This window comes from Mustela nivalis, assembly GCF_964662115.1.
Source record: "Mustela nivalis genome assembly, chromosome: 4".
Classification (NCBI taxonomy): Eukaryota; Metazoa; Chordata; class Mammalia; order Carnivora; family Mustelidae; genus Mustela; species Mustela nivalis.
Genome location: NC_139023.1, coordinates 140,320,685 through 140,343,481, shown reverse-complemented (window position 1 = coordinate 140,343,481; position 22,797 = coordinate 140,320,685). Strand labels below are relative to the sequence as shown.

The 22,797-nt window shown below is 34.9% G+C and overlaps 1 protein-coding gene across 2 annotated transcripts in view; it reads right to left on the bottom strand.

Moving 5' to 3' along the window:
- LRBA (LPS responsive beige-like anchor protein) overlaps nt 1–22,797 on the bottom strand; it is a 730,800-nt gene that overhangs the window by 535,884 nt on the left and 172,119 nt on the right. For both annotated transcript variants that reach the window (XM_082728100.1, XM_082728101.1), the window contains exons 23-30: nt 15,691–16,749; nt 14,557–14,735; nt 13,352–13,505; nt 12,541–12,721; nt 8,865–8,992; nt 8,268–8,375; nt 4,278–4,437; nt 440–887 (exon numbers count right to left, since the gene is read on the bottom strand). In XM_082728100.1, the coding sequence (XP_082584226.1) occupies nt 440–887; nt 4,278–4,437; nt 8,268–8,375; nt 8,865–8,992; nt 12,541–12,721; nt 13,352–13,505; nt 14,557–14,735; nt 15,691–16,749 (2,417 nt within the window). The remainder of the gene's footprint in view (nt 1–439; nt 888–4,277; nt 4,438–8,267; nt 8,376–8,864; nt 8,993–12,540; nt 12,722–13,351; nt 13,506–14,556; nt 14,736–15,690; nt 16,750–22,797) is intronic.

Sequence of the window (22,797 nt, the reverse complement as noted above, 5' to 3'; positions counted from 1 at the left end):
TATTTTTAAATTGGGGCGCCTGGGTGGCTCAGTGGGTTAAAGCCTCTGCCTTCAGCTCAGGTCGTGATCCCGGGTCCTGGGATCGAGCCCCACATCGGGCTCTGCTCTACACAGGGGAGCCTGCTTCCTCCTCTCTCTCTCTGACTGCCTCTCTGCCTACTTGTGATCTCTGTCTGTCAAATAAATAAATAAAATCTTTTAAAAAATTATTTTTAAATCATCTTATTGGTAAAAAGTTTAATACTTTGTTGCCTACTTACAAACCTTTTATACAACAAAAATACCCTTTTAATTTTTATAATAGATCAAAACATCCCTTTCTAATGATGAAGCTACAAAATTTAAGAGTTAAATTCCTGTTTACCCTTCAAATATTTGTAATTTATAAATATACATATGTAAATATAAGTAGACCAAAACAAAAGACTATTTACAGTACCTATCAAAAGATCTGAACTGCACAGGTTGTTCAACGGATAGATCACCAAGAGCTCCAAGGCAGGCTGGTGGCAGAAGGGCAGGATCCACTGTGACTCCATCTGCTGGTATATTAACCAAACTTCGAAGAATGTCCTTTACATTGACATTTTTTGAAACTGGAACTGATGGTGCAGCCTTGTTATCCAACTCATTTCCTCCGTCATTTTTGGTTTCCTGAGATTTATTGACTTCTAAAGAAAGAGTACACAGTGCCTCACTGATTGCATCTGGACCTGCACTGACACTTGGAGGTACACTTGGAGGAGCTACATCCACACTGTTTCCTAAGCCGGCAGCAGTTTCTTCCCCAATGCCTGAGTCCCTCCTTCGTGTAGATGATGTGCTTTCAGATTCTTCCACTGATGCTGGTGCTAATGGACTGAATGCTGATGGTGTGTTTTCTACATCTTACCCAGAAACAGAAGAAAATAAAGAACAAAAAAAAATTTAGAACAAATTTTTAAAGGGCACATTCAGTCGTAACAGCCATCTACTATTTTATTTATTTTTTAAGTTTTTATTTTAATTTTAGCTAGTTAACACACAGTGTTATATTAGTTTCAGGTGTACAATGCAGTGATTCAACACTCCCATACATCACCCACATGACCCTTGCCTCATCACAAGTGTATTCCGCAATCCCCATCACCTATTGGCCACACCATACCATCTACTATTTTAAATTATGAAATATATGGCAGGTTCTAAAAGGTAAAAATAAATTACATAATCTATAAAATATACTGTGTTAGTACACATATAACCAAAATAGATACTGCGATAATATGACGAGAATAATAAAAATAATAAATGATAACAAATTATCTGAGAAAAACCCACCGAAATGAATATAACATACCAATGGATAGCAACAGGAGGTTGAAAGACATTGGCCTCCAAGACAAAATCCAAAATCCTTAGGATAAAAAAGACTCTTCTATAAAAGAAGTCTGTCAGAATGTAAACTTAAGGCAGGGAATTTGTCTTCTTTAACATTTGGGAGTCTAGCACCTATACCAATGCCTGAGCTCACAATAATGCCTGGCAAGTAGTACGTGGTCAGTGACTATTTATCAGATGACTATTCATTCCCAACTTTATCTCCTGCTACTCTTGCCATCACATTTTATACTTTAAACACTAACTTACTTGCAATCTGCTGAACATGGGACAATGCTTTGGGCTTCTTTGACTTTATACATTGCCATTTCTTTGGACAGAAATTATAAGATTTCTACTTCAAACAATTCCTACTTGGTAAAAAATGTTATCCCTCCATATATAAGAATAGTTCAACAATCTTTAACATCTAGTTCAACAAGTAGCCTATTTTATCTGTTTGACTTTCATTCTCTCTAATGAGGCGTTCACTGCATTACAACAAAAATGTTCCATCTTGTTAAATCCAATGGTCACCAAACCCTCCATCTTCCTAACTCCAATGCTCAGTTAGTTGTCAGTCGTAATAGCACTTGACAAAGCAGCAGCAAAAGACCATTCCCAAGAACGTGGTAACTTTTTTCACTTTGCTAACAGACATCATACTCTTCGGTTTTTCATCTATTACCTCACTGGTTGTTCCTTCTTAATTTCCTTCACTTCTTTTTCTCCCTGATTTCTTAAGTAGGAGGGACTTAGCACTTATCTTCCCTGTCAACATTTATTCCCTCAGTAATCTCATTTACTCTTAAAACACTATGATATCAACAACAAAAATCAGACTTATTTTTAAGTGCCTATTCTAATCTTCTATGTTTAAAAGATATCTCAAACATGTTGAAAACCAAATTTATTTCACCTGAAAATGTTTCACCTTCAATCTATCCAACTGCACTTTATAGTCTTTCTTAATAATGTTCCATCTTTCACATATCCACAACTAGTATTTTAAATCCTGTTCTCTCTACCATCAAAACAGACCCAGAATCTGACTACTGCTCACCAGCTCTACAGCTGCCAGCTACCACCTTAGTCCATCCCTAAATCCATTCTTTCTTAGACTGTTGTAATATCCTCCCAACTGGTCATGTTAGACTGTTACATTAATGATCCTGTTGGCCCATGCCTCCTGGTATTCACCCCCTTGAATGTGGGCTGGGCCAACACTCACCTTAACCAACAGAATGTGGCAGTGGGCCAGTTCTGTGCCCAATCTTTACAAAGGTCCTGCAGCCTGTGCATTTCTCAGAATCCCTGGAACCTCTCTATAAGCAAGCTGGCTCCCTTATTGGAGAGAACATGTACAGAGGCTACATGAAAAGACAGGGGCCTGCCAAACTAATGGAGGAACACCAAGGAATGTCTGCTGAGACCAGGTATCAAGACCCCAGACAGGGACACCTGGGTGGCTCAGTTGGTTAAGCAGCTGCCTTCGGCTCAGGTCATGATCCCAGCGTCCTGGGATGGAGTCCCACATCGGGCTCCTTGCTCAGCGGGGAGCCTGCTTCTCCCTCTGCCTCTGCCTGCCATTCTGTCTGCCTGTGCTCGCTCTCTCCCCCTCTCTCTCTCTGATAAATAAATAAAATCTTAAAAAAAAAAAAAAAAAGACCCCAGACATAACACCAGCTGAGCCACTTCAAGTAAGTCAGCCTCAACTCTTGGAGCCATCCCAGCTAGGCAGAAGATATAGAAATAGAAAAGCCATTTCAGTCCCCAGCAAACATCATTTACAGCAGGGATGAATTATCCCCACTGTGCCCTGTCCAAACCAAATTCACGGAATCATGGTAACAAGATTAAAACAGTTATGGTTTTAGCCACCAGCTTCGAGGTAATGTGTTACATAGCAGTGTATAACTAAAACACTGGTTTTTTTCCCTTGCTCTCTAGAGAGCATAGTCTCCATATAGAATCCCAACTGTTACTTTTAAAAATAAGTCAATTGTAACTCCTGTCTCAAAACCCTCAAATAATTCTTCATTTTCCTTAGAGTAAAAATCCCACTACATTTCTCCTGGTTATCTTAATATTTTTCTCTATTAGATTTTACCTTTTCTTAGTACTTATCACCTTCTAAAATACTGTATAATTTACTTATTACATGCACTTCTTTTCTATCTCCTCTCACTAGAATATAAGCTCCAAGAGGACAGACAACTTTTTCCTCTTTTATTCATGATATAACCAAGTACCTAGTAGGTTCCGAATGAATATTTATTAAATAAATAAACCACCTTCCTGAGTGATACCTACTGCTACAACTATAATAGCTGCTTCTCTAACTATACCTCTATAATCTGCAGCTACTTCTAGAATTCCAGGTATTAGTTTTTTGTTAACAAATCTGTCTCTTATAAAAGAAGATGATTTATTCTTCACAATAAATGCCAAAGCAAACAAAAATATCTAACACTTTATTTGTGAGGAATAACATTTTCTTGCTTATATTTTAATTAAAGAGAGATAGTGTCTCCTAATTGCAACTACCCACACAGTACTTAACATAAATTGAAATACTTAGTTGTTAATTAAAACATATACTCTCGGGGCTCCTGGGTGGCTCAATGGGTTAAGCCTCTGCCTTCGGCTCGGGTCGTGGTCTCAGGGTCCTGGGATCGAGCCCCGCATCGAGCTCTCTGCTCAGCAGGGAGCCTGCTTCCCTTCCTCTCTCTCTCTCTGCCTGCCTTTCTGCCTACTTGTGATCTCTGTCTGTCAAATAAATAAATAAAATCTTAAAAAAAAAATGTACACTCTCACTTTATGCATAAACGAATTTAAGTTCCAGAATCAGTATTTTAAGTATTAGGTAATGTTTTACTTGAACTTTGGATGCCAGCTAATAAAATATGGAAACTTACCAGAAAGTGATGAATTCCCACGTTCATTACCAGTTTCCTTGAATGACTGGTTATGCCTTTCGTTTGGGGGTTCCAAAATATCTCTATACTTTGAGACCATAAGAACAGAAATAAAGTATACAACTGCCAAGGCTAAAAATTGAGCTTGTTTGCTATCCTCCTGGGAAGAAATAAAAGTAGGTGATCATCCACTATTAAATAAGATGTATCAATCTTATTTTACATGACATTTAAATATAAAACATGGTCAAAAAATCCTTCAATATATACAGAAAATAATAAATTCACCTTAGCAAAGATTAGGTAAAGATTTTTTGAAAAATGCTTGTAAATGAGGGGTTTTACACTTGTGAAACATGGAAAGAGAATTTGGCTTGTTTCTGAAAATTAAATAACTCAGTCTGAAGACTTAATAACTGCTTAATAAAAAGCAAATTAGAAAAAGTATTTTTAAAAAATGAAGACCTAAGGCCCAATATACTTTGTAAGATTCATCAAATAAGAAATTATCATTATAATTATTTTTACTTCTAACCATAAGAATTAAAATATGCATAAAAAATCAATTAACAATTAACTATTTTCCTAAAAGACAAACATTCAAGAAAAAAAAAGTGAGGTAATCAGATACAGATCAGGATGCCAAAAGAATTCTCAGGAGTAATTTTTTTTTAAAAGATTTTATTTATTTATTTGACAGACAGAGATCACAAGTAGGCAGAGAGGCAGGCAGAGAGAGAGAGGGCAGAGCAGAGAGCCTGATGTGGGGCTCAATCCTAGGACCCTGAGATCACGACCTGAGCCAAAGAGAGAGGCTCAACCCACTGAACCATCCAGGTACCCCTTAGGAGTATTTTAAATAGTAGAGACAACCAAGATTGAAGACAACCAAGATTGTCTAAGATTGAAAATATAGTGTCTTCCAGAAAGAAAAGGACAAACTAGATTGACCTCTACCAGAGACCAAGGTTTCATCTTAGCTCTACAGATCACCTGTGTAACTGTATACTGTACACATATATATACATACATATATGTATATATGACCTCTTCATCTAGTCAAATTCTCCATCTGCAAAGGGACCCTGCACTCATCACTATTCTGGTAACATTTCAAAATAATTTAAAGGAAAAACTCAAGCTTGTCCATCAAATTCTGAAAACTAAAGGTACCTTGAGTAACATAAATTTAGCATAAGGAAAACAAACACTGTTGCCTAGCAGATGAATAAATGGCAACCAGTGGTGCAAATGAAACTAAAAGTTAATTAACCACTATCAAATGTGTTCAACACAATTTCTGGGAAAGAATGTGATATCATACTCCAAGTGAACATTTCCACTTGATACAACGATTAAATTATTTTTAATCTGACAAGAATCTATGGTACTCTTTGGTTCATATGAAAGATCTTATTAGTCTTGATGGAAAAAGATAAATGTACATTTCCCCTTTTTATTAACCATTCCTTTTCTCAAACACTCCTGTGTTCTGCTGCCACTGACACTATTATAAGAACTACTGCTAATGATGGCAACATTTAAAATGTAGGCAAATAACTTACTGGATCTTAACTTCTTTTTTTAAGCTTTTATTTATTGATTTATTATTTATTTATTTGACAAAGAGAGCATAAGCAGGAGTAGGAGCAGAGGGAGAGGAACAAGCACACTCCATAAGGAGTGTGGAGCATGACAGCAGGGCTTGATGTCATGACCCCGAGATCATGACCTAAGCCAAAATCAAGAGTCGGAAGCTTAATTGACTGAGCCACCTAGGCGTCCCTTGATCATAAGTTCTTAATCTATTACAAATCACTTATGCCTATCTACTTATTTAGGCCACTATTGTGTTCAATATTTACTTATTACCGATGAAATTTATAGTGGAAGCCAGATCGCTGTCCAATAAGAAATATCCGATAGATCTATATGTTTAAGTCCTAAATCCAAAAACAAATTTGTTTTCAATTGTAGCTGCTACTTACTGAATACTTACAAGGGATCAGGCACTATACTATACTTTAAACATATTCATTAGCCCCTTTGAACAAGATGAGGCCTAGATAAATAATTTACCTAAAGAAATAAGTGAAAAAGCAAACATGAAATCAGATTAGAGTGATTAAAAAATTTAGCATTTAACCTCGGGGTAATAACTTCTTTATATTGCTGATCTAAGGTCATTTCCTTTTTCATCAAAGTTTGCTTATGTTAAAAGAGCCTCTGGGACATAGGCTGGAAAAAAAGTCTTTTCTCTTTTCTAAAACTCCTACAAGGTGATTATAGAACTTTTTTAATTACAAAAAAATTTTAAATTATTTATTACTTTCAGAAATTACATGTTAAACCTAGGAGATACCTAATCCTCTACCCAAACAGCACGATATAAAAGCTTGTTATAAAGTTCCAAAGAGCCAAATCAAACTGCCAGGATGAGGAGTTTTATTTCATTTTACTTCATGCTATAGGAAGCCATTAGAGAACATTAAAAGCGAAAGAGTTGTACTACCTATTATAGATTTTTAAAGATCACTCAAAGAAAAACAAAGCTATGGGGCAATAGACTCAAAACAAAAAAAGGGGAGAGAAAGTAGCAGCAGTATTCGCTCCCAAAATAAGAAAGTCAATGGACTCTGGGAAAAAAAAAAAAAAAGTTGGAGACCTAGGGAGGCAGTATACCTAATGGTTAGGATGAAAATTTCAAGAACTATATTCCCTAGATCCTTAACTCATTTCACCTCTTACTACTTCTGTGATCTTAAACAGATTTAACCTAATATTTCTATCTTTCCCATAGGATTATTATGAATTATGATTATGAATTATTATTATGAACTAAATGAAACAGAGTATTCAGTTGTATGCTTAAAATGCAATAAATATTCAATAACTAGTAACTATAGCTAATAACTATTAACTCAAGTACTATTAACAAATTGTATATGTGTATAAAACTTAATCAAGAACTCAAGACAGGGGGCGCGCCCAGGTGGCTCAGTCGGTTAAGTGTCTGCCTTTCGTTCAAGTCATGATCTCAGGGTCCTGGGATGGAGCTCCACACTGGGCTCCTGGCTCAGTGGGGAGCCTGCTTCTCACTCTCCTGCCTGCCACTTTGCCTGGTTGTGTGCTCTCTGTCAAATAAATAGAATCTAAAAAAAAAAAAAAAAAATGAGAGAACTCAAGAGCGGACTAAAACCCTCCAAAAGAAGAGGAAAAATTAAAAATTGAAGTTATAAAGTTTTATTTAAAAAACTTGCAGAACATTAAGTACTTAAGAGGCAGTAAGTATTTAATACATATTAACTAATGATGATATTACAAATGCTGATGAGTAGGATTACAAATAATTTGTATTTTCATTTTTAGACTTTCTTATACAATTCTATAATTTGTACATAAAACTATGCTATTATATCAAAATCAACCAAAACAAACATTTTTTTTTAATTTAAAACCACCGCACACACCATTTCAACATGTACCTCTGTATCATAATTCTGTTGCTTTGAGAGAAAAATATCCAGTATTCAGTAAAAATAATATGTCATTCAGAATTTGAACATTTCATTACTTTCAAAGTATAGATTCTGGAGTTTAAGATGCTAGGTTGGAAATTTATTAGCTCTACTAGCTTTAATAAATTATTCAAGCTCTCTGTGCCTCAGATTCCTCATTTATAAAATGGGAATTACAAACGTATACAACTCAAGAAGTTGTTGCACTTAGGACATGTGAAGCACTTCAAGTGCTTAATATGTAATAATATATTATTTTTAGTATTATTACTCTGATATATTAACTCCATTTACACAAATAATACTTTTCAATATTCTAAGATTCTAAAATCACTGTCAATAGAATTGGTTTCTAGTCCTTCTTATATCAACTCAACTATTTTATATCACAGAGAATTTTCACTCTCAGTATTTTGACCTTGGAGGAAAGATATATCAGCTAAGAGTATGTGAAAGAAATACTATAACTTACTATGTCTCTGAAGACAACTGCCCTAAGCCGATTAATATCCATGTCTTGTAGGAGCTTGTCAAAATCTCTTACTGGAGATATACCACCAGTTACAATATCCACAGGACTCTATTTAAGACAAAAAAACATACATATATATTATGTAGGTATTTTTTTTTAAATTAGCACAGTATTCCAAATACCAGGAAAAAAAAGGTATAACATTGTTTTTCCCAGTTTATTTTTCCTACTTCCTTCTCTCTTCTTATTTTGGGTACTGGAATAGTGGTGAGGGTTACAGAAGGGAGACATAAAGGAAAAAACAAACTGCATGCTAACTTACCAAGTACATGAAATACAAGTTGACATATTCAAAGGAAAACGTATCAAAAACACAAGAAAAGTAAACATTTGGAAAAGCAGACAAGATTAAGTATAAGCAAATCTTTACTGTATATTTAAACACGAATATTTGAATGTTATGTCCACAGACTAAAGTAACTATTTTAGAACCTCTGTCAGATTTATTTAACTCTGTGTTGAAATGAACAAATAAATTTAAGATCTTAATCATAAAGTAAGAGGCACTTTATTTAATTAATTATTCTGTATGCTTACCTTTGCTGCAGATTTCCCCATGGGAATCAGGCTGTGCATTGTTTTCTGGCCTTTGGCTGTATCTCCTCTAGATTTCAGTTGTGAATGCTGTTGACACTCTAAACAATTCCTTACTGCCACTGCACACACTGTAATTTATTTTAAGGAGAAGATTGGGCAAGAAAAGAAAATTTTATTTAAGATCTTTGAACTTATAAAAATCACCTACATAGCTATTATTTGAAACAGATTATCTTCAGCAAATTTCTAAACCATCCCTGCACTTTATCACCTAGTGTTTGGTTTCTAACTTTGTTAGCTACTCTGTCAGAGCCCAGTGCAAAGAGAAAATCATTTCAGAAATCAACAGGCCAGTGTTTCTTAGATCTCACCTAAGCTACACTAGGATGATCTTTTATTAAGGGAAAAGATAGGGAAGAAAATAACTGAAAGAAAGATAGAAAAGAGAAAGCAAATCACATTGCCATGAACTGGTCTAGGATAAGAACTTTTCATCATCTTCATCAAAATAAAATAGTTAAACTTACAACTCGCATTGTTTTCTTATTATGTATCATTATAGCATGATATTAATAGAGACTGATAGAGGGTATAGCAATACAGAAAATATTTATAGTGTCTACATTTAACTGGCTTTCATTAAAACCATTTAAAAGGCAGGGGACAGAAAAGAAGCTGTGATTAATATACAGCCAAAATACCCCCTCTAGTATTATGCTAAATGAAATAAATCAGACTGAGAAAGAGAAATACCATATAGTTCCACTCATAAGTGGAATCTAGAAAAAAGAATAAACAACAAGTATAATCAGACCTATAAATACAGGAAACAAACTTATGGTACCAGACGGGAGGGTGGTAGGAGGTAGGCAAAACAGGTGAAAGAAGAGAGAAATAGAGGCCTCCAGTTATGGCATGAGTAAGTCAAAGGAATAAAAAGCAGAATATAAGGAATACAGTCAAAACTGTGAAAGAAATATAAATAAACACAGCCTAAGGTACAAACCTCTCAACTCACTAAGTTGTATACCTTAAATTAACCTAACACTGTGTATCAACCACACTCAAAATAATAATTTTATCCCATAGAAACCAATATATTTGTAAGCCAAAGAATTCCTAAATCTTTGCTTAAGATTTGATGTTTCAGGATATAATTACCAAATATTAAACTTTTTTGTTGTTTTTGGAAGACTGAACATTTTCACAAATACTGTACTCTTAAAATGGTGATCTTTTCTGAGCATAAATCTTATAGTACTCATGTTATTTATAATTATGAACTATTACAGTCTGTAATAGCAATGTTTGCCAATCACTGAATGAGTTATATAAATTCCAGAATTTGGTTGTAACATTCACAACAGCTTAAAATAAAATGAATCACCTGTTCTAAAGAACAATTACCTCTCTGTATGTCTCACCAATCAGGCAATTACTCAGGTTATTTAGAAATTGATTTTGAGGCTTAAATGATGATGGTGATTATGAATTGCCTGATATCATGTAAATCATCTTAATTCCCAATCAAATCAGTAGCACTAGGTATGTGAACTGAATAAGAGTAGGAGAGCAAATTAGGGGCCAAACAGCAAACTTCTATGTGAACTCTAAGTACCACCAGACTGCCATACGGCTAGCAGAGATAGAACTGAGACAGAAAAGTATCCAGAAAGTTGCAAGAGAACAACAAAAGTTAAGGAAAAAGAAGTATAGTGAGGGAAGGATGAAGAGAGAATATGGAATACAAGCCTGTCAGATTTAAAATCAGGCCCAGAAAAATAACTTCTGTACTACTTTTATCCCAAGTTAAATAAAATCAAGTTTGGTATCACAAAATGAAAAACTATGCCACATTCATTAGTCTCAGTAGTACAAGTTACTCTTATTGTTGCCTCCTGCCTTCTTACCTCCAAACTCAAAGAAGAACAAGAGGATACCAGGGATCTAATACTAGGATGCCTCACCAAGCTTACCATACTCTATTAAAGAGATCTTGAGCAAGTCATTTTCTGAATATCACTTGCATATATAAGAAGTCACGGTGCTGGGGTAGATTAAATTATGAATATGAGGGAGATCGAACATTTCCCTAATTTCTGAACTTAATGTTTCTGTAAAACACTAACAGTGTGGCCTTGTACTTTTAACTCCAGAAATAAAACTCTATATAGAAAAGTGACAGTTTAAAAAATGGCACATATAAAATTAAAGGAGTCAAGATACTTAAATTATATTACTAACAGAAAATTTAAGGAAGCATAACAGAAAGAAGAGGAACACAAGTTAAACTATATTCAAATTCCAACTTCCCCAATTATAGCTTCTGGGTTTTGAATAAGTTTTTTTAACTTTTCTGATCCCAAATATCCTCATGAGTAAAAGAAAATAATTGCTGACTCACTGAAAATCTGCAATAACTAATGGCAGTAGTCAATAAATAATAGTTTTTGGTTTTTTATACTATTTGAATCTCCTAATTAAAATTTTAAAACAAACTTCTAAAAATTGTTACATCCAGTTCTTTAGAGCATCCTAAGTTTAAAGGTACTCTGAATAGCATTTTGAGTAAAAATAATCACTGCACCAAAAAAAGTCTAAGTATATCTGTTCATGTAACAGATATTTCTGCTAAAAATGGGAAAATCTTTCATTAACTAATTAGATTTTCCACTTTTAATGTTATGTTTCCATAGATGCCTTATTTCTGATGTATCTTCAGGTGGCCATGGTTCCTATTGGTTTTGCTTGCATTTCTTCATCCTCCTCTCCCTAGTTGCTTTGCTCCATTTAACAAGCAAATCCTTAACCAAGTCTCAGTTGTTACAACTGGATACAAGAAATCCTTTGCATAGAGGAAAATTCTTCTGCTTCACCTAAAGGAAGCATGGATAACACTAAAATTTTTAACTTTTACCTAAGCAAGAATTGCCTCAAGGAGTAGAACTGAGATTTAACAATGTCAGGAACTGTTTCAACAAATTACCACAGTTTATTTTAATAAAGGCTGTACTGGGATGATGCTAGTTTAGAACCTTGTTACTCAAGTGCATTCGTAAGAGAGCAATTTCAACATCATCTGAGATTTGTTAGACAATTACAGACCTCACCTCAGACCTATATAATCTAACTGCATTTTAACAAGATCCTCTGGATATATTCTTGTGTATGAATCATCTTAAAATTTGAGAAGCACTATTCTTTATTTTTTTTTTAAGATTTATTATTTATTTGACAGATCACAAGTAGGCAGAGAGGCAGGCAGAGAGAGAGGAGGAAGCAGGCTCCCTGCTGAGCAGAGAGCCCAATGTGGGGCTCGATCCCAGGACCCTGGGATCACGACCTGAGCTGAAGGCAGAGGCTTTAACCCACTGAGCCACCCAGGTGCCCCGAGAAGCACTATTCTTGAGCAAAAAAAGATGAGAGGAGAATGGTAATGGTGACCACAACCAACTTGTATTTTTCAAAACGTGTCCTTCCTCTAATCAACCTTGTAACTACTACTACAGCATAGTACATATATAATCTTCACTCTTGGAGGTTAAAAAAAAATATATATGACAAATTGCCTAACATTGTTCCACTAACAGGTGAAAGATAATTTTCAATCTAAATATGTAAATATTACTGAAAACTGCTCAAGTAAATTCCTAACTAATGGGTTTTAACAACTCACCTAGTCGGAGACACTGTCGCAAAATTCCACCCGAAGACATACTTTTTTCAGCTTCAATTTCAGTAAAGCCAAGAGAACTTGCAAATATAAGCACATCCACAAGGCTGATTAGCCTCTGCAAAAATGTCACAGAGGCTTCTATTGAAAGGCCCTGAGTAGGTTCAATATTCTCCAGCTCATGCTGTAGGGAACAAAATTTGACATTTATATCTATATTCTAATCAACATCTAGTTTTCCTAGATACATTTCCCAAATTTCTAAGTTTTATAAAAAGCCAGGCTTTTTATCTAGTTCAACAGAATGATTTCCTTTTTCACCTAAAAAGGCAGAAATGGGGGTGCCTGCGTTGCTCAGTCATTAAACATCTGCCTTAGGCTCAGGTCATGATCCCAGGGTCCCAGGATCGAGCCATACACTGTGCTCCTGCTCCATAGGAAGCCTGCTTCTCCCACTTCCCCTGCTTGTGTTCCCTCTCTGTTTCTCTCTTTCTTTGTGTCAAATAAATAAATAAATAAATAAAACCATTTAAAAAATAAAATAAAAATAAAAAATAGAAAGGGGCAATGGAAATGTACAAGTGAACCACCATCAACCATACTCACTAGCTGACTCATCCTTAAGAAATCAACAGTTTTTAGTCCTTTCACCCCCAGAACAGATCCTAAGGTCCTTTCAGGTAACTGTAAAAGATCCAGTTGCTTATGGCCCATAACACCTATGATACCTAGTAACCACCATTCAAGTTTTAATCAACAAAGATTCATAGCAATCATGTTTTCACACCAATTTATATAGTAGTTAAGTCCTTACTGTAGCCGATGTAGCTGCTGAAAGCAATGGCAGTATACCCCCACAAGCCATGACCATATTGTCCATCACTTGAGAGATGAGATGAATTGTGTTGTGTACAAAGATGACATTATCACTGCTATTCACGAAGTCCATAACTGTCTTTGTCGAATGGCTGTCCAGAGATAAATGATGTTTACTGATAAAGCTAAAGAAAAGAAATCAGTTTGCCTACTTCAGGGAAGGGAGGATAAGAAGGTGCTTTCACTTCATCCTGAAAGCTAAAGTAATGATAATGATACAGGAGGCATGTTGAGGATGTACTTCCTCAGAAGACGGAGACCATTCCATATCAAGAGATACTATACATGCCCCCTTTCAGTGTTAAAACATATAATACTATTCATCTTGTATATAAGAAGTTGAATTACCCTTAACTGGGAACAAAACTGAGAAGTCATGTAGCAAAAATTAAGAGGTAAATACCAATAAATATGCTATTAAGAATGAATTTCTACCAACATTTTCTTAGATAATCCCACAAAATGTTTTCAAACAGTGTAAATGTACTATACAAATAGCAATAAACCAATTAGGTGTTTTAAATCATAAATCATACAACAGATAATCTGAAATATACAGAGGTTTTATACCAAAACTACACTGGAGAATTGGATGTTATATTTAAAGTCCAATTTTTTTTATTTTAGTAATCATAGTAATAAACCACTTTAAGATCTACCTTCAGGTGAATTATATGCCATAAAATATGCTACAGGAAATCTACAGCAAAAATTTTAAAAGGAAAATCTGATTTTTAAGTTCTGGTATTTCAGATTCTGGTATTTCAGGTAGGGCAGCCAATTTAATAATGGAGAAGAAAAGTAAATTCAATAACTATACCAAAGAAATCATTTATATTCTACTTTTTAACCAAATGTCTGAAATTAGTTGCAAAATGTTAACTACATAAACTTCTCTGAAACAAAGACCAGGGATGCCTGGATGGCTTAGTCAGTTTAGCATCTGACTCTTGATTTTGGCTCAGGACATGATCTCAGGTCTATGAGGTCAAGCCTTGCGTTAGGTTCCACACTGAGCATGAAGTCTGCCTAAGATTCTCTCTCTCCCTATCTAAAAAACAAACAAACAAAAAACAAAAACAAACAAAAAAAACCAAAGACTAAACTTCATACACATCTTCTATAACAAACACATGGACAAACCTTCTCCACATCTGTATATCTGTTTCTATTGAAAATAATAGATCAGTGAGCAAACGCTGATGCATTTGAGACCATCTGAATTCAGGAATACGAAACATAGCAGATCTGGAATCCCTCCTTTGTCCATTAACTCCAACTGGTGCAACTCCTTGACTTGGTTCCTCCTGCCGTCTGGACATCTAATACAGAAAATTTAAAAGAGTAGTAAAATAAATTCAACTTCAAAGAAGCCATTAATAATATAATAGCTTCAATGCAATTCATCTAACAAATAATCATATATTAAGATACTAAAAAACCAAATTAGGTAAAAATTATCAATGAGTAATAACACTAAAACTTTAACACATTTAAAGCAAAGTTATCAAAAATGTTAAGCTATCATAATTCAACAGTAATTAGCTTGCAATCATGTTAGTATTACCACCAGCAAATGTAGCATTTTTCAAAAGAATCAAGATTCTTAAATTTGAATATTAGCATGAAAGAAGGTAGTGTCTAGATTATAAGTTGGTTAGAATTAAAAACAAACATAAAGATAACGGAATTAAGAGCCAACAAATGGTTGGTTGAACAGAGTGGGAAATGACAACATGCAATCAACCACTGTCCCCTGAATCACTCTGACATACCAGTAAAGGAGAAAGAAGTACCTTTAGATTTCTGAAAGGCTCCTCCCCTCTTTCAAAGCAAACAAACCCCATGGTCTGTTTCCTTATGGAAGGAATTTTAAACTACATACTTAATATATAAAATTATACACTGGCAGGTGGTTCTGCAGGAAGATAGCCCTAGATTTTGTCAGAGAATTACCGTACCAACTATGCCTGGGTTATCAAATAAAGGATAAAGGCAAGTATTTCCATTATTTGCTTTATAAACCAGAATTACTACAATCTTAAAACTTGAAAGTAGTAACTTTTGGTGTTGCTGTGGTGAAAATAATAATAAAAGCTGCCATTCAATGAACTCTCACTAAAATCTTATGCTAAAGATAACAAATGTAATCTTTGCATTCATTGTATTTATATAATTGCAAATAGGGTATGAACCAACTCCAAGATAAAAGTATATACCCTTGCACTATTTTAATTCAATGCAAATACACTTCAAGAAGACAATAAATATAATCACCTCAGGTATAGGTTGATGAGGTTGAGATGCTTCCATATTTGTATTGGCCTTCAATTCCAATCTTTCAGTATCTGTAGCAACACTGGAAACATCCAATTTAGCAATCCTCTGCTCAGAAGTAGTAGGAGACTCAAAGACAGGAGAATCACCAATTAATTTGGTTTCTCTCACAAAATTAGTTGTTTTTTTCCCTTCCTCTAGCATCTCACCAATATCTGATTGTACAGGTGTCTGGGAAACAGTAGTATCTGGTGAGGTAGCTGAAGACCCTGATGCTGTCATCGTCAAGATTCCAGAATCTTTGGAATCTTGAGTTTCACTGTCAATTTGCTTCTTATTTACAGATTCTTGTTCTTGAAATATTAATTTGTTGTCATTACTAAGCATGTCCAGTCTTTCACTGGCTTCAGATGCAGCTGGAGACAAACTATCTTCTTGGAACTCTGTGGGCAGACTGGCTTCCTCAGTAGGACTATTTTCTACCTTCAATTCTACATAATCATCATCATCTTCCTCTCCTATAGACTTATCCAATAATTCTGGCACCTCTGAGGCATCCTCTTCTGAAGGAGAACTTATAGAAGCAGTTACTTCACTAACAGTCATTATACCTTTGCCATTCATTTTAAAAGAGTTAGAGGAAACAGTCTCGGCTTCAGCTTCTATCATATCAGAGGATACTTCTAAATCACCTGTATTAATTGTTTCATTTATCAATGTTTCCTCTGAAGGGACTTCATCTAGTAACTCCTGACTTTCTTGGCCAGTTTTCCTTTCTTCATTAGATGTATTAGGAGTTTGCAGTTCAGCATTGGAAGCACAATCTACTGAAATTGTCTGCTCAACAGGTGACTTTTCATCACTATTTCTGGTGATACGAGGAGACACAGGACAAGCCTTCATATCTGATTGCTGGGATGCTATTGAAACATTAACATCCCTGCTAATGGCAGAGACTGCTTCAACTGGACTTGAACATTGCCCTATTTCTTCATCAACTTTTCCCTGGTGTTCCCTGAACATACTGGCAAGATTTTCTTTGTGTATTTCAAAAGCGACCTAGATGAAAAACATAAAATCAATCAAAATATGCAAAAAAAAAAAAAAGAGCATACATAACATAAAATAAAAATATTTAACAATTTTTAAAATAAATGTTTCATATAATGCAATAAAGTAATTTTCCTATGATACCCTTATCTTATAAAATAAAAAATAAATCAATCACAAAAAAAACAATAAAAATGATACCTAGACTTAATGCTGACAGGTAGCAGAGCATTCGACCACAATAAGAACATCCTTAGTCTATTCTATTTCATACATATGTATGAAATGAATACACTACTCTACTGACCTCTATAACTTGTATTAGGATCTAAATATATACATATCATTGTGAAGGGCTTTGTGCACTAAATAATACATTGTTTCAATTGCAATGAAAACCCATTTCCCCATGATTTATCCTCAACAGAGCAAAAAAAAGAAAAAAAATCAGTTAATTATGCCCACTATAACAGCAGCTCCCCATATATTTATTAAGTTAGTAAAACATGTTCTTACTAAACTAATACAAATTCTTTTAGCAATGAAAAGGAATCCAACCCTTCCCCAAAGGTCAACCACAATTTTCAAAGTCTAAATTGGTCAAAATAACCTGAAAGTTCCAGGTCATCCAACCATCCATCCATCCTTTCCACTTGCATGTGAGTGACTACTATGTAACTGGTCCTGTGAACATCCCCATATCATGGTTAGCTTTAGACCCATTTACTTTGACAGTTTTCTTATCAAAGATTATTATAGCCACTATTATGTGATTGCCACTGGTATTATAATAGGAAACACCCCTCAAAAAGAAGTGTAATACATGCAGAAAATATAGGCATAATTACATTTACCAATGCTAGAACTGTCTGTTCCTGTAATCTACACTATTACAATATATACAGTAAAATGAACCTTTAGTCAACAAACCTTTATTGAGCCCTAGTATGAAAGGATGATAGTAAATGACAACAAAAGATGATTTTTTTGCACAAATACCCATAAGCCTTTTTGAATCATAGGCATGTATACCCATGGGTAAAAGGTAAACAAATGTATAAATAATGCATTATGCACACCTTTTTTATAGCAATTTAATAGCCTTTACTTGAGATACATTATACTCATGCCATAACGGGATACAGCTCAAAATAGAAATGTTAAGGAAATAAACATTTTCCTAATTGTAAGTATTTGGGAAATTTTTTGAATATTTCAAATGAAATGCATATATTCCACACTAAAGAGTAAAACAGCACAGTAAACATTAACAAAATATCAATTTCTTTTATAACCAGAAAGCAACCATTTTCTTGAACTAAGTTGTGGGGGTTTTGTTGTTGTTGGTGGTGGTGGTGGTGTTTTTAAGTAGGCTCTACACCCAACATGGGGCTTGAACTCAACCCTGAGACTAAGGGTCTCATGCTCTATCAATTGAGTAAGTCAGGTTCCCTGAACTAAGTTATTTTAATTGACCAATCCCTCTTTATTTAATCAGCAAAATTTATTGAACATCCAAAGCATGCCAGACACTGTGTGATAAACAACACAATGTCCCTGCCTTCATGGACCTTACACTCTAAAGAAAGAAACTGACAACATAAACATACAAAAATATAAGATAATGTCAAGTAATAGTAAGAGCTTTGAAGGGGAAAAAAGAGAATAATTGAAGATGACATGCTAGGTGGGAGGGTGTGTTTAACTAGTGTAATTAGGGAAGGTCTCTACGGATATTATATTGAACAGAGATAAAAATAAAGTTAGAGAACAAATTATATGAATATCAAAAGGAAAAGAGTTTCAGGCAGGAGGAAAAACAAATGCAAAGTCTCTGGTCACCAAAACGAGCTTGGTATGTTTGAGGAACAATAAACCAGCTGAAAGAACTGTAGATGATAAGGTCACGCGGGAAGCATTGGCTAGAACATGGTTAAAGAGAATTACAGATTGTATTAAAAACTTCTAATTTTATTCTTAGTGTGAGAGAGCCATCAGGAAATTCTGAGTAAGAGGAAGACATCTGAGGCACCTGGGTGGCTCAGTGGGTTAAAGCCTCTGCCTTTGACTCAGGTCATGATCCCAGGGTCGTAGGATGGAGCCCCACATCAGGCTCTCTGCTCAGCGTGGAGCCTGCTTCCCTTCCTCTCTCTCTGCCTGCCTCTCTGCCTACTTGTGATCTCTGTCAAATAAATAAATAAAATCTTAAAAAAAAAAAAAAAAGGAGGAAGACATCTGATACCTTTTTTTCTTTCTTTCTTTCTTTCTTTCTTTCTTTTTTTTTTTTTTAAAGAATTTATTTATTTATTTATTTGACACAAAGAGAGATCACAAGCAAGCAGAGCAGCAGGCAGGGGGGTCAGGGGGAAGCAGGCTTGCTGCTGAGCAGAAAGCCCGATGCGGGGCTTGCCCCCAGGATGCTGGGATCATGACCTGAGCTGAAGGCAGAGGCTTTAACCCACTGAGCTACCCAGGCGCCCTGACATCTGATTTCTTAAAGTATCATTTGGTCTATTTGGAAAACTGACTTTAGGAAGGTCTTTTCTCCACTGATATGACAATTACTATTGTCTAAGGAAGGCAAGTTTAATACTACCAACCTCACAGCGATTTTGAAAATAGATCCTTTATTTCAGAAATAGTCAGTGTGTAAGATTAGTTTTCAATAATCATTTTCTTTTATTGTATTCAAATTAGGAATTTTTAAAATCTCATTATAAAATATATCAATAAACATGAAAATATATAATTTATACCTACAGATTAAAGAATAATCTTTTTAAATCCCATATACTTACTACCTACATCAAGAAATGGAACACTACTACCACACAATTCCTCTATGTGCCCATCCTCAACCTCTCCATCCCTATCAAGAGGAAATCACTATCCTGACATTTCCATTGTTTCCTACCTGTTCTTTAACAGTTCTACTACCTATATAGTAAGCATACTTATCATGTTCCCTTTGAAAACCTAAGTACAGCACAAACCTAGCCAGCTTTGTGAGGAAAGGGCAGTATTATCATAATTAACTAAAGGCTACCAGAGGACAAGCTACAGAAAATCTACAGATTCGAACAGGGCTTCAGTTTCTCTAAGAGGATACATAAGGCTATTCCTGGGAAATCTGTTGGCAAGGCCATTAGGAAATACTGGGAAATACATAGGTCAGGAGAATCAAAGCATCTATAAGTGTTGGTCAGATAACAGATACCTGGCATGAATAAGGTATAGGAAGTAAACTATATTTTCCAATTCTCACCATGGTCTACCTCTATTCTCAGAAGTAAATCAAAGCAGATCACTTTTTCAAGGAGAGAATTGAGAATGTTCAAGTGATCCAGGAAGGAGGACTAGAAGAGAGAGCATGAACTGAAATCAGTACATGGTCAAGATAAGCCAAGTAATGCTAAGAATATGGGCCCATCATATGTTAGTAATTTGTTCTCAGGTTTAAAAAAAAAAAAAAAAAAAAAAAAAACCTGTTACAAAGGCAACTGGCATTTCACTGAGGATAGCTTCCCCCTGTATATGTCTGTTAAGTAAAACTGTTCCAATTTAGAAGGACTGTCATATGTCTACTTCACAGTTGCCATCATGGGACCTTCCCTTCGTCACTGTCCTGGAGATCCCTTCTTACCTCTCTTCTCTGTTACCTCTCCTGTTTCCTATGTCCCATACCTTCCTCTTATTTCATTCTCTCCTTTTGGTGCTGTAAATCCTCTAGTACCTTCTTGAGGGTATATATAGGGTATATATAAAGGGTATACATAAACTCTGCTGCTTGTATTTTTCCTCTCTAAAATGAGTAATGTAAGGGTACCAAAATCCCAGACTTCAAGTTATATTACAAAACTGTAGTGATCAAAATAGTATGATCCTGGCATAAAAACAGACTCAGAGATCAATGGTACAGAACAGAAAACCGAGAGAGGAACCCACAACTGTATGGTCAATTAATCTTGAGAAAACAGGAAGGAATATCCAATGGGAAAAAGAATGTCTCTTCAACAAATGGTATTAGGGAAACTAGACAGCAATAAGCAAAAGAATGAAACTGGACCACTTTCTTCTACCAAACACAAAAATAAATTCAAAATGGATTAAAGACCTTAATGCGAAACCTAAAACCATAAAAATCCTAGAGGAGAACACGTGCAGTAAGTTCTTTCATACTGACTGTAGCAACTTTTTTCTAGATGTCTCACAAGACCAGGGAAATAAAAGCAAAAATAAACTATTGCAACACAGCAAAGGAAACAATCAACAGAACTAAAAGTTAACCTTAAGAATAGGAGATGTTTACAAATGACATATCTGATAAAGGCTTAGTATCAAAATATATAAAGAACTTATAAACTCAACACCCCAAAAAACAAACAACCCAATTAAAAAGCAGGCAGAAGAAATGAATAGACATTTCTTCAAAGAAGATGTACAAATGGCTAACAGACACATGAAAAGATGCAACATTTCATCATCAGGAAAATACATATCAAAACTACAATGAGGTATCACCTCACACCTGTCAGAATAGCTAACTTAACAACACAAGAAACAACATGTACTGGAAAGAATGCGAACAAGGGGGAACCCTCCTGCACTGTTCATGGCAATGCAAACCAGTACAGCCACTATGGAAAACAGTATGGAGGTTCCTCAAATATTAAAAATAGAACTACCCTATGATCCAGCAATTGCATTACTAGGTATTTACCTAAAGAATACAAAAATACAAATTCAAGGGATACATGCACCCTGATGTTTATAGCAACATTATCTAGAATAGCTAAACTATGGAAAGAGCCCAAATGTCCATCAACTGATGAATGGATAAAGAAGATGTGGTATATATTACATTGGTATATTACTCTGCCATAAAAAAGATAAAATCTTGCCAATTAAATCAACATGGATGGAGTTAATGCTAAGAAAAATAACTCAGAGAAAGACAAATACCATATGATTTCAGTCATACGTGGAATTTAAGGGGGGAAAATGAGCGAAGAAAAAAAAGAGAGGTAAACCAAGAAACAGACTCTTAACTACAGAGAAACTGACGGTTAGCAGAGGGGAAGTGAGTGGAGAAATGGGTTAAACAGGTGATGGGGATTAAGGAGTGAACTTGTGATGAGCACTGGATGAAGTCTGGAAGTGGTGAATCACTATATTAAACACCTGAAACTAATATTGCACTATATATTAACTAACTAGAATTTAAATAAAAAATTTAAAAAACAACAAATGGAGGCTTAAAAATAAGCACAGACTTAAAAATAAATTAAGATCTCTAGCTCCCAAATAAGAGATATTAAGGGCAAAAGATGAATAAAAATAAATTCAAAATATAGAATTTTATATATACAAAATGCAAAAGAAGTTTTTAATGTAAGCATAAACTTCATGGAAAATAAAAGGGTTTTATCCTGGGAAGAAAGGCAGTATACAAGCATGAACCAGCAAAGATAAATGGATAGTAACAAGCTGGGAAATTTTCTAAAGCCCATTCTCAGGCTAAGAAGCTGGAAATGACAAAGTTTTTGGCAGTGTATTTGGAAACAGACCCAAAGGCTGGTCTCACTACACTCAAACAGCAGGCTTAAATGTTCACTGGTATACTATTCTAAATGTATACTATTTCCACTGTATTTCTGGTCACCAAGGCATAAAAAGATCTACCAGCAATCATGATGCTGAGACAGATGTGCACCTAGCAAATAGCTCTATATTACAAAGTCATGTTCTTTCAGTCAAAAATAGCTCTAACAAAGTCACATTCTTTCAGTCAAAATTTATTACAATATTACACGTTAGTGGCAGTCACAAGATGCACTACCTAAAAACAGAAGAGTTTTCTATTCTCATGAAATATAAATCATAACTCAAGACAAATAAACACCAAAAAAAATTAGAGTATGTCAAGATGATCGAGACATGTAAGTGTGAGTCAACTGAATATAAAAAACAAAAGAAGACAGGCATTAAGTAAAAATAATCGTAAGCGTTTTACTAGCGTTGAATGTATTATGAGTTAGTATTCCAAAGTACCAAGTT